Genomic DNA, 13789 nt, shown 5'->3' with positions numbered 1-13789 from the left:
CGGGCCTTTTTTCTTCAAGGAAATGCATGATTCTGGTTTTTTGTAAGTGTTACCGTGACGGGTGAGAGGTACGCCGATATGTTACAGAATCGCATCATCCCCAGGCTGGCTGATAAGCTCTTGCTGGAACGTATGATGTTTATGCAGGATGGCACTCCACCCCATATTGCTAGACGCATGAAAGATCTCTTGCACGTTTCGTTTGGTGATGATCGTGTGCTCAGCCGCCACTTTCGTCATGCTTGGCCTCCCACGTCCCCAGACCTCAGTCCGTGCAATTATTGGCTTTGGGGTTACCTGAAGTCGCAAGTGTATCATGATCGACTGACATCTCTAGGGATGCTGAAAGACAACATCCGACGCCAATGCCTCACCATAACTCCGTACATGCTTTACAGTGCTGTTCACAACATTATTCCTCGACTACAGCTATTGTTGAGGAATGATGGTGGACATATTGAGCATTTCCTGTAAAGAACATCATCTTTGATTTGTCTTACTTTGTTATGCTAATTATTGCTATTATGATCAGATGAAGTGCCGTCTTCGGACATTTTTTGAACTTTTATATTTTTTTGGTTCTAATAAAACCCCATGTCATTCCAAGCATGTGCGTCTATTTGTACCTCTCTATCTACATTATTCCGTGATTTTATTCAGTTTTCAAATTTATACTGACTTTTTGATCACCCGTTACTTCTATTGAGTGCGAGCTGCTGAACAACCTGCTCAAGACAGTTTTCAGAAAATGTGTTCAACAGTATTTCACAGGAGTGAATCCATAGACATCCCAGTCTATACTCCATAGGTTAAAGTTGCCTCCAACTAGTATCTGATGAGGCCAGCAGAAAAATGCTCCCATTGCAGCACGAAAAATTGAAATATGTTCCTGTTTGTTTAAAAGACTGTGACTGGAAAATGGGGAACCAGCTGCCTCATTCTACCTTCCTCACCACCTTCAAAATGTTCCCAAACATTTAGGCAACTGAACATATTCATGCTTTTTTAACACACAACTCACCTTGAACTACCATGATCTCCCCTAACTGTAACTCACTCACACTCACTCACTAGCCCATCACTGTAAGCGACTCATACCCATCCATTCCCAGCTGCCCCTTCGCACTCACTCATTAAGCCCAACTCGTTGTCATCTCTTTGTGTCTCTCTGTCATTGTCTCCTGTGTCACAGTCACAGCCCCTTTGATCTGTCCTACTCCTACAGTCTCCTCTCTCTGTCACTGTCTCCCTCTTCCTCTCTTTTAAAGCTGGTACCTCATTCCTTCCTTCCTTCCTACCTACTGCTGCTGTCTCTTCTCACTGTCACTGTCTTTCTCTTCCATGTCGTCATTGTCATATACTTTGTCTTTCATTATCACTGGCTCTCACCCATTTCCACTTTCTCCTGCTCTTTATTCCTGTTCTCCTACACTGTTCTGTCACTGTCAACTATGTTCTGCCACTGCGTCCCTCTCTTTCTCTCACACTGTCATTGCCTCCTTTGTTCATTTTGATAACACAACCACTGTCTACTGTCTCCCAACATATATTACTTTTCCACTGCTACCATCTTCTTTTCTCTCAGCATAAAAAACTGTGAATATGTTCACACGCCAAGATTTTTGGGAAAATTTTTAAAGGTGCTGAGGAAAGTAGAATGAGGGACCTGGTACACCACTTTTCAGTCAAAGTCTTTTAAATAAATAGGAACATATTCACATTTTTTCTGCTGGTTCCTTTCTTTTCCCTGCTGCAGCAGAGCATATAACTCATATGAAAAGAAATGTATCGGTCAGTAAAATTTAGATAGTTTACTTATGTGAAACTGAAAGAATTCAAAACTAATTTTACTCCTCAGACTGGATTTTATGTGCAAAAAATTTTGCATGTACTTTGTTACTACAACATGGAGTTTCCAAATGATAATGGAAATACTTTATAGTACATTTCTCTATGCTAAAACACTTTATAAAGTACTTTTTCAGTACGCAATGTTTTTTACATGCGTATTTTATGGGTAACTTTGAACCTCAGCATCTCGGAAACAGATAAAGATATGAAGAACACTTTCAAAGCTTTTCAAGCTTGGGGTCTTAAGAATGCATCATACAAATTACAGCCATTAGTTATGCATAGCCATTTTTTAATCCACAGCTGGGTTTCGGTACCCAAATAAAAAGTTCTTGTCGTGTTTTTAGGTAACAGATAAAGATTTTTGAAAATGCGGAGATGGCATTCTAGAGAAATGTCTAGAGAATTTGCTGTGGTTATTTATAATTTAGATTTCACCTCATACTGGATTTTATGTGTAGAAGTAGGGTAACACAGTACCTCTGTATCTTGGAAATGGATGAAGATATCAATAAAATTTTCAAATTTGTTTGAGATCAGGGTGTTAGGAATATATCATAAAAATTTCAGCCATTTTCTGTGCATAGCTACCTTGGATTCCTCAGCGGGATTTTGGTCTGCTGGTGACGGCAAAAATATAGTAAAAGAAAACCCATCTCTGGGTTTTTCAGTGGAACCCCCGATGAACTAATGAACTAATGGTGCCTGCATAAGTCCCATCAAGCCCACCATAGACCACTTCAAATGCAAAGAGAACCAACCAATTTGCTCCATTTGCTTAAGCAGGAGGGAGTGTGTAATATTCGTATTTTGACCGTATACTGTAGGGTAGTGACACAATATTATTTTTCTGCTGGCTATACAAATGGTCCGTAGCCCAAGCGCTGTCCGAAACATTTAAACCTTTCTTTTTTACCAATAGAAACTGAGGTATGAGCACTAGAAAATCCTGTTTTTATGCACAGTGTTTTATAACATATTAGGTATGCGTGCCGTCTCATGCATACTGATATATAATGTAAATAGTTGCAGATATGTATTTTTGAGTTAAATATGTGAAACAATTTGATGTTGCAGCTGATGCATACATTAATAATAATAATAATAATAATAATAATAATAATAATAATGGTCAATGTTTTGAGTTCCTCTTTGAGATATGACATCTTTGCTTAAATATCTACCTTCCTGATAACATAAAACAACCTATTTGTTTTAGTTGCCCTTTGTACTTTTGGAAATCATTAGTGCTATAACTGCCTTATTGTCACTGATACCAGTCTCAATGAGGATATCTTCAAAGAAGCATTACTATTAGCTCTCACATATTTCCATTAAGAATAGATGCACAAACCGTCTGTTCTTGCTAACTTTCACAGAAGGCATTTAGTAGTGGTTTCGGAAGGATGAATGGTCTTGCTCACCACTTACAAAACGGCAAGTTTCTCAGTTGATTGTTGTGTGAGCAAACTCTCCTCCAATAAGTCTAACTTCACTAAAGGAGCTCTTCTGTCGCTGTACTTAATAATGAAATGCAAGTGTTCTTGTGGTTTGGATAGTTTGATGAAATCGCAAATTGTAGCAGCATCCTGAAGTTCAAAATTTCAGCATAGAGCCATTCACCATCCGCATTACAACAGAAAATACTTTGCAAAATTTTCACATTTGGGCCTCAGGATCTCCTTTTCAGCATCGTAGCACAAGCTTTATATTTCATGAAGCAGCCTGAACTTTCTGTCTGTTTTACTCAGTGAGGACAACCTTGCATTCATTTCCTCTTGAAGAAGGACTAGTGTTCTATTCATCCGTCTTTCCATTTCTTGCTCAGCCATCAGTTATCACCTCGCCAATCATTAGCTGTCTTTATCTGATCTGCCTTACTGTGTCGTTTACCCATTTCTTTTATAAGTTTGCTCTTTTCTAAAGTGACTTGCTAACTAACTCATCTCTTTTTTTTTTCATGCATCTAGTTACACAGTGCTTTTAGATCAAACCTGGAGTTGTGGAAGTTCACTGAATGAGGATTTCATCCCAGAATAGTCAGGAAATCGTTCATCATGTTTCATGAAAAGAAACTGATAATTTTTGTTTTCGACCCAGCAATTATTTCTGCTCTCTTGACCAGCCATCACTGCAGTGTTTTTAAAGCACTGCGATCCTCAAAGTTAACTATCAATTTTTTCCTTTTCCAAGTTGGCCTAAGATGTCACTCACAAGTATTTTGGCATCTTTCTGGCTTATTTCAATCAAACCAAGCAAAAGTTCGTGTAGATGTTCAGTCTCACCTTCACAATCTATGTATACATATCTAGCAACATGCAATATTTGCAAACATTGCTTCACAATGAGGCATATCCAAATCCATTTTGCCACCACTTTTGTCTGTAGGCTCAGATGTAGCACTGTCTGATTTCCTATACAGCTCAGAAGATTTCACTGAAGATGAACGACTTGTCCAGGCAGTTTTCAATAAGTCTCAAGGCCCCTGATACATCTGTCTCCAGAATTTCTCTCTTCTGTCCATCCTCTCTGCTGTCCTGTTTCTCTGGTACAGACTGTTTCATTATGTTCTGTGGGATTGGAAAAATGTATTAAGAGTGAAAAAAAGGAAATAAAATAAGGCATATTCTGATAACCACATATAATTTAGATTACTTTTTTGCTTTTCCCATGTATAATATTCATGACAGCTCATCATGATGTGCAACATGTCAGTAGGTTTACGAATAAGATACAGTTTCTCTGTTAAAACATATGCTGGCAAATTAGATAACATATTTAAAAATATATATATATATACATTAGAATTTAAGATCTGATCAAAATACACACCCAGAACTTTTGAACAGTAAGTTTTATATATTTCCCTTCCCATGGGCTCACTTGTTGTTGTTGCTGATTGTGATGGTATAATATCTTTCTTTATACAAAATTGACTTAACTGCGTCTTTTTCTAAATTAAGTGATAGACTGTTTAATGAGAAATAATGCAGCAATACAAGTAGAGCAATTAGAGAATGCAGGTAAGCTGTTTGTCCCAACACAAAGAAACAAGGGGGACAAAATTCTTGAGGTTTTGGCATAAGAAGAAAAAAGACCAGATTTTTATGCAATAATTACTCCTTAAATACACTGCTTAACAAAAATTTGGAATACTATCATAAAATGTAGTAAGCGATACTAGAGGTCTCATTGACCTAGGCACTTCATGCATTATCCAGTTAGAGCCCATATACTGGACAGTGTTTACTACTGGAATGCTTTGTAGTTGTCTTCCAGCCATGTAAACATACCACTGCTGCAGTGGTGCCCTGCAAGAAGTCCAGTATCAACAAAAGCTTCATTCAACTTGCATTCAGCATTGGAGTAACATGGCATGTAGAGGTATATGACACTTTGATAGAGTCAGGATAGTGGTTTTACTTTCAGTGGGTTATACACAGAAACACATTGCTGATCGGTTATGTGTCACTCAATGTGGCATGTGTAAGGTGTAGGGAAAGTACAGAGAGACGATAAATGTTAACAATAGACCTTGCAGTGGTCGTCCTCATATGACAACACCAACAAAGGATCGTTTCCTCCAGCTGTCAACTCGTGGGCACCCAACATCAGTTCACAGAAATGTTGGAAACAGCTTCTCCCGGGCAACAGAGATTTGTTTCTCAGACAAAACATTGCGTAGAAGATTGCTTTAGGGTGATCTTCATTCCAGAAGACCAAGAGGTCCAATAAATGATTGTAAGGCCCTACAGACATTAAGTCAGGGACACCTTCATCGTAGTCAGTGACAATGCAAGACCGCACTGTACTGTAGCAGTGTGTTGGTATCGTCAAAGAAGCAACATCAACTGAATGCGTTGTCCAGCACAGTCCGCAGATGTGAATGCAATTGAGCATGTGTGGCACCTGTTGAAGGTGGCCATTGCACAGTGTCCAAATCCACCTGACAATCTTGAGGACCTCAATGAAGCTGCCATTGAGGAGTGGGACCCTACACCCCAAGATAAACTTGATGGTCTCATCCAGAGCATGCCTCACAGAGTGGAAGAACTCATCCATGTGTGGGGAGGACTTACTCGCTACTAAAGATTAATAATCACCAGTGAAAGAATTCCAGTCTAATTGGTTTCAAAATGTTCTCTTGGGAGAGAGCCTGCTTTGTTTCAAAATGATTTTTTGTAACTAACCAAACCATTCTTGTTTTCAGAAAGAATTATGTTTATTTTGTTAATAAGATATTGTACAAATCTCAGGGGTTGTACAATAAGAAGCCATTACAGTAAAATGTACGGTATTCCAAACTTTTGTTGAGGTGTGTATGTGTGCAAAATATGCACATAAAATATTCACAAGTTATTCAGGGGAGGGGGGGGGGGGGGGGTGTTCTACAGTTGAATGTGGAATTTGAACCATGGTGATAATAGGAATTTTTGATATACCTAGAGGTGGCAAAGGAAGAAAGTACATGACTAAATCATGGGACCAACTGGGTATCGAAACCATAACCTATGTAATGGTAGTCTGGCATTTTTGTTACCGTGCTACTGAATGGCACAACATGAACACATGTATTTGCTCTATAAAACCATGTATAAAGAAGAAACAATTTACTCACCTAAAAAATGACTTCACAAGTGCTCGAACAGAAAGGCTTAGATGTTCGTTTTTCCCGCGCGCTGTTCGGGAGTGGAATGGTAGGGATATAGTATGATTGTGGTTCAATGAACCCTCTGCCAAACACTTAAATGTGAATTGCAGAGTAATCATGTAGATGTAGATGTAGATGTAGATGTACCACTCCAAAAATGATAGCTGTTGGTGACATGTTCTCCCTTTCCACCCTGCATAAGGAATGATGATAACACACTTGGTCAGGTTAAAACCACACTATCAAGTCATGGATGTACAAAATGCCTTTAACATTTAACTGCCGAGTGTGCAGCAACAAGATGTAACAATAATGTTTTTGCGACCAGATTTTCCAGTATCAGGCTCCTTCTGTTGTAATAACACTGTGTGCTAGTGGCTACATAATCCTAGATGTGTCTCTTGCGTATTCCCTTACTGAGATCAACACAACTTTACAGTTAACTCATTTCAATAATTTTCACTTTACAATGAACTAAAAGAATCTCATTTCAGTAATTCTCTTTCAGATGATACAATTCAAAATATGGAACAACACACCACTCAGAATAGTTTGCATGTAACAATAATGTGATTCCTGTTTTATTGGTTCATTGTCAATCAGTGCAAATCCATGAAAAAGGGAAGGAAAAAATTACTCTTTATGCTTTTGTTATGATGCCTCTTTTGGCATATTGAAAGTGACTCTACCTAGTACCTTAAAACAAGAAACAAGCACCTCTGTATCAGGGAGGGAGAGGTTTTGTTATTCAGCACAATCTATTCTGAATTGTACCACGATTTCCTTTCATATACTGGTCATTCAATAAATAATGCAACACATATTTTTTTCCAAAAGCAAGATGGTTTTATTTGTGATTTAAATGCACCATATTGTTCCCCAGTTGACTGAAGCAGTTGTTAGATTGTTCTGAACACTACAGTGGGTTGGTGGTGGTATGCTGGTGCCTTCCTCTGACCTTTGAACTGACTAACCCAGCCAGTTATAGGGGACCTACTGTTTAACATGGATTCTGAACCTTGGTGCAACTTGCTCCTGTTTATGTGACTGGGAAACCCTATTTTTCAATGTTATTTCCATTGAGTTCTATGGCCTTCACCACCTTAATGTGGGCCCCCATATGCCACAATTGTACTACTCTATTATTCTGCATTTCAACGAAGTTTTTGCTGCACCAGTAACTTCCCCAATTGTTGCTGAAGAGCTCCCTGCAGAGCCTATGCTTCAGTGGGTCAAAGAGATTAAAGTCAGAAGATGCGAAATCCGAACTGTAGGGTGGATGAGGAAGAACAGTGCACCAACATTTTGTGATATCCTCTTGGGTGTGCAGACTTGTTTGTGGCTTTGCATTGTTGAAGTGAAGGAGAAGTGCATCCACATTTTTGTGGCCACGGACATGCTGTAATTGTTTCTTCAATTTCCTAAGCATCTCACAATAGACTTCAGAATTGTTCATTTGCCTATGAAAAAGGGTGTTGAAGAAGATTGTGGGCTTGACTTCACCACCTGAGGTGGTTGTTTTGTAGCACTACTTTCAAGGAGACGTGATGCCACTTCATGGACTGCTGTTTCGTTTTGGTCTCAAAATGTTGAATCTATGTTTCATCATGTACAACAGTGTTTGACAAGAATTTGTCACTATCAGCCTCAAACTAGCAAGCAGTTTGCACACCATGTCCCTTCTTTTCTTCTTTATACTCTTCAGATAGGCTTTGAGAAAACCAGCAATTGCAAATTTTTGAATACCCTAACTGATGGACAAGTGTGTCGGTACTATCAATAGAGATGTCAAGTTGAGCTCTGAATTGCTTGATTGTTATTAATCCATCGCTTTGAATAAGAGTGCCCACATTTTGTGACATTGCCGGTGTCACTGCTGCGTGTGGCTACTCTGTGTGTGGGAGATCAGACAGATTTCCTTCTTCTTGTTCTGTTGTTGACAACAGACGCTTTGGCCAGTGACCAGTGACTTACCATGCTTTTATCCATAGATTCGAAGATATTCAGTGAACATTTGTGAATCTGCTTTTATCCTTCTTCATTTTTTTCCTCCTGTCACAAAATTGCACCTCACAGGAAGGGCACCCTGTGCATGTGCACTGACTGCCATACCCTAGTTACACCACTACAGGTAATTAATGTCTGTCCACGTATGTTCATTGTACACTATTAAAAGGAGGTTGGCTTTTAACCAAGACAGGCCCCAGTAATATTATGATTCAGTGCCTGTGAATCGAATCCATTTATGACTTAGGCCACTTATCTTACCTGGGTACCTGTGGTATAGAACTGTAAACATGGTGCAGTGGAAAAATTTATGAGAAGAAGCTGTGTTATGATGTGAATGAAAGCAGTATTCAGTGAATTATTCCAGCTGCGCTTAAATGCTGTCTGATACTAGAGCTTATGGGCTGTTTTTGATTTGAATGTGGTTCAACTTTATATACATTTGTTTGTATCTATGTTGTCCTCTGCTTTGTGACTTTCCTTTAAATGACTGTCTCGTCAATCTTTTTAGTTAGCTAATATTTGTGAATTAATTCATTCCTTTTATTACAGATGCATTCCTAGGGATTCTTTCAACATTGTTACAAGTGTAAATAATTAATATCATAATGATCCCAAATGTAACAAACATGTTATTTGCCATATTCAAATAATCCTGTGTAACATTTAACCCAACTGCATTTCCCAATGAGCTCTGTTGGGGCAAAAATGCTGTTTCTTTTATTTTGCATTTATTACATGTTTTAAGTATCTTTAAATAGTATATATTTACAACTGTTAGTTAACAGTTCAACAGAACTGTGCTGTTTGCTAGACATTGTGTACAGATTTTGTGACACATCTCAATATCTGTTTAAGGGCTCGAATGCTATTGTGACATTTGTCTTGAGACTGACTACAAATGTGTAACAGATGGCTACTGCTTTACGTCTATCTTCATGGATAAAAATACAGGGTCCACGGAATTACAGTACAGGTATGAACAAAAGTTTAATGCATTTCACTTATTCACAAGTTATTAAGAAACTCAGTTGTTTAATATAGGGCAGTATATCACACAACAATGGAAGTAGTACAGATCATAGCCTGAACTGCCCTCTATGCAACACTACCATTTAACATAGTTACAATGCATTTGTAGACATTTGTGCCATCACTGAACCGAGGCAACAAAACCAATTTGGGAAAATTCAGGGTTTACTTCTTGATCTATGATTTTAAAGCTTTTTTAACTTCACCCTTGAAAAAAGTGTATGTGGACACTGTAGTGGATATCAGGAATGTGCAGCATTGGATGAAGAAGTTTGATATTGGAGGAATGTACATTGTACATAAACTGTACAGTGACTGGCCGACATTTGTCACAGGTGGCAAATGCAGGCGTACTGATGAAGTGATTCAAGGAGACACACACATTAAGAGTTTACAGTCAATAGTGAAGGCAATAAATGACATTCATGCCATCAAGCATTATCACGATAATGTGTGCCCCTACACATCATTTTTAACAGCGGTGCCTCGTGCACCCTACAGCTATGATTTGGGCCTGTAAAAGTCAATGTGGTTATGGATTCAGTGACTTTAATGAGGTTAAAACAGTTTTAAAATTTTGGGGTAAGAAGCAAAACCATGAATTTTTATAAACAGATTTTGATGCCTATCTTCAACAATGGTGCTATTGTGTGTAAATGCGTGCTGACTATATTGAAAGCTGCTGTTGTGTAGAGGACAGATTAGGCTACAATCTGTACTAATTCCACTGTTATATGTTAATTATTAAAATTTTCTTGACACAGGAGGAACTACATTTTGATCCACCCTCTCATTTGTATTTTTTAAATATATTTGTTGCAAATTTATCTTGTATGCTGCTGTATGTTAAATAAAGGAAAACTGAAAGGGCGGAAGATATTAATAATTTTAAGCAGCATCATTAATAAACAGTTATCATTGTGTGTTTTTTGATACTGAGCTGCTCTGTCTCATTTCTCTCATTTTCCTTATCACTAATTTATGTATTATATGTAGGTTCTGTGTCATTATGTTGTATACAGGAAGAACAGTTGCTAGTACAATTTTTCTGTAATATGTCTTATCATTTTCATTGTGATGTAAAGTATAAAATAATAAACAAAAGAAAGCACTATCTGCAGGCGATTGATATGGAATAACAACAATCAGAAAGGATACCCCATAGAAGAGGCATTAGTTGAGACAGGCACAATGAAACATAATGCAAGAAATATTCAGATTTTGGACCAAGTTCTTCATCAGACATAGAAAAAACACACACATACACATGAACTAACTCACACACAGTTGGTCTCTGTCGTCTCCCGGTATAATACCCAACTGCAATTGCCTGAGTGGTAAGCAGCAACCGTTGCTGGGGTAGGTAGTGGGAATATAGAAGAGGTGTTGGGTGGGGAAGAGGAAATGATAGCAGGAAAGGGGCGGGGGATGTTGTTAGTGTGGCACCATGGGAGGTGCAAGGACATATAAGGTAGGGCTGCTAGGGGCAGCATCAGTATGCTGTGCTGGGGGAGGGGGAGATGCCCAAAGCAGAGAGGAGCATACTAGAGACATGTGAAGGACTATGTACGTGTGCTGACACGCTAGGGGGCATGCATAGTCAAGGCAGGGAAGGTGGTAGGCAGGTGGAGGACAGAAATTACTGAAGGTTGAGGCCAGGTGAGGGCGAGATGGATTGTTAATTTGTCATGCCCACATAGCTACTTTTACAGGTGGCCCTATCTTTCGAATGGGATAAGAGGTGTCTGTGATGAGATTGGAGTATGTGGTAGTGGGAGAGTGAATGGTGATGCACACACAAGCAGAGAAAAGGTGCCCAGGTAGCCAAGAACAATAGAACTTTATTACCACAGAGAAATTACACAATAACAAAAGCAATAGAAACAGGTTCCTAATCTGCAGAAAGAATGTCACTAAACCAATACAATCATTGAAGGTGCAAGTTGAGCACTTAGTCTTTCATGACCAAGAAACGCTGCTGTAGGCACAGTTATTGTAGGCCACACTGGTGATGTCCAGATAACAAACATTGAACTTGGAGGAATATACTCATGGCTCTTTTGAAGCACAACATTGGTGTTGAGGCTGGGACTTACATTGATTGGTGAGCTGCTGGGCAGAGCCATATAAAGGCCAGCTGGCAGAGAAATATCATGGAGTAATCGTGTGTCTTGTGGCTCGCTGATGTGAGCTAGTGATGGCTATATCCAGTGAATGTGGCGTCCTCTGTTCTGCAATGGCTGGTGCAGGAAAGTTGAGCTGCATCGACTTGCAGGTGTCTAGACAAGGCGGCAGCCTGCAAGCACTCTGTTGTATGGTTGGATCACAAGGCACCAGCTGTATGTCATATTTCTCTTCCCTTTGGAAAAGACAGCAGAGCCATCTCCCTTGCATGTGGTAGCTGTGGTGCAGGCAACAGCTGAAGTTATGGGACTCATTTTCTGAAGGAGGAAGTGGTGAAGCCATCTGGAACAAGTGGACCAGAGAATAGAAGCACTTAAGAAGGCCAGCTGAAGGCTCAGAAGGGATTCCCCAAAGGGAAGAGACTGGAACTCTGTGGAGAGAAGAAGGCCATGGAAGATGTAGGAGATGATCATGGTCAGAAATGTCCAGGGCCCACAACTAGGGTGCAGCAGCACAGAGTGGGGTGGGTCGAGATGAAGCACACAGGGTGCAATGAAAATGCCTATTGGGAAAAAAATTCCAGTGTGTGTGTGTGTGTGTGTGTGTGTGTGTGTGTGTGTGTGTGTGTGCGCGCGTGCGTGTGTGCGTGTGTGTGCGTGTGCGTATGTGCGCGCGCGTGCGTGCATGAGGGCAAGCGCGCTGGTGCACTTGTGTATCTCACTCAGCAGAGATGACATCTGGGAAAGGAATTAGTGCCCTGGAGATGTAGGCTAAAGGCCAGTAACACGCAGGAAGGATGATGAAATGAAGGGTCACACAGCAGGAGGAGAAAAGAAGGGGACATCGGGGGTGGCAGAAGATGGAGAGAGGCCATCATTGGACCAAGAAGATGCTGGCAAACAGGAGTCAGGGCAGGAGCCAGTGACGAAGGAAACGCCAGTGAGAGGCTGAAGTTGGAGAACGGCAAATGGGACATCAACAAATGGGCCAGTCTGAGTATGGGCCAGAGGCAAGGGGGCCAGCAGAGTGCGGACTAGAGATGAGTGGCTGGAGGCATGGTGGGAACTGGTATTGCTCAAACCCAAGGAAGCACTATTGCTGGTGGCAAGAGTGCCGGAGACACCTGAATAGGTCACGGCAGGCACCGGACTGACACAGACTGGCCAGGAGGAAGGCATCATGATGCTGGTGGCTGATGGGAGACTGGCACTCGAACCAATGGTGGCCATGACATAGCATGGAAAATGGTCTGGGAGATCATTGTATGACCTGTTGCCTGAGGTGGCAGGAACCCAGAGTAGTGAGCCGCCTGCAGAAGGAAGGCCAGCCATGGCCACAGGCTTCTGTCAGTTTCCACAATTAACATCAGGCACTGCCAGTGGAGGGTAGCCACTGGACAAGGCAAGGAGCAGACCTGGAAGAACAAGAGACATACAAGGTTATCATCAAGAAGGACAATCGTGTTGCAGGGGCTGGTGGTGGTGCCGGAGCAGGAGCTGCTGTAGTTGCTGGCACTGGAGCTGGTGGCACCAGATTGGAATGTGCTGGATTGATGACAGAGGAGGCAGTGCAAGAAGTGAGTGAGCGAGAGGCAAAGGGGCTAGAGGTATGGTGGTTGGGCGTGCCCAGAAGAGAAACATCGCGAAGAGCAGAGACTGTAAGGAGGCGATCCAGTGCAGCAAGGAACATGGGTCAAGAATCCAAGGCATCTCTATAAATCAGGAGAAAATGGAGGCAGTAGCATTGAGTCCTTTACAGGGGGCATTGGGATGGACGAGGTGCGGTTGAAGAGGCTCTGAGGTGCACAGGAAGTGCTGAGTGTAATGAAGAAGCAAAACTGCCCCATTCATAGCCTTTGAAAAGTGCTGCATCAAGTGAGTGGTATCCAGGTAAAATGCAGCAGTGTTGATTCTCTATCTGCTGAAGCTGCAGAAGTGAAAGTCCTGCCATGAAAGGAGCCTTGGGAAAATAGGCAAGCAAGACCAGCAATAAAAACACTTGGGAGGATCCAACAGTGACAATAGAAGTGTACAGCTTGGGAAAATGAAGCAGGCAGAAAGACGCCGGAATGAAGGAAGTAAGCGGCATTAGCAGAAGATGAAGACAAGGCAAAACAAGCAAGGA

General features: G+C 40.8%; 1 protein-coding gene across 6 annotated transcripts in view; it reads left to right on the top strand.

The window, feature by feature from the left end:
* Positions 1-13789, top strand: part of LOC126187317 (TGF-beta receptor type-1) — a 168199-nt gene that overhangs the window by 16854 nt on the left and 137556 nt on the right. For all 6 annotated transcript variants that reach the window (XM_049928322.1, XM_049928321.1, XM_049928324.1 and 3 more), the window contains exon 2: positions 9368-9485. In XM_049928322.1, the coding sequence (XP_049784279.1) occupies positions 9368-9485 (118 nt within the window). The remainder of the gene's footprint in view (positions 1-9367; positions 9486-13789) is intronic.

The sequence above is a fragment of the Schistocerca cancellata genome, chromosome 5 (assembly GCF_023864275.1).
Source record: "Schistocerca cancellata isolate TAMUIC-IGC-003103 chromosome 5, iqSchCanc2.1, whole genome shotgun sequence".
Lineage (NCBI taxonomy): Eukaryota > Metazoa > Arthropoda > Insecta > Orthoptera > Acrididae > Schistocerca > Schistocerca cancellata.
Note: the sequence above shows the minus strand (reverse complement) of the source record. Positions and strands in the feature narration are given on the sequence as shown.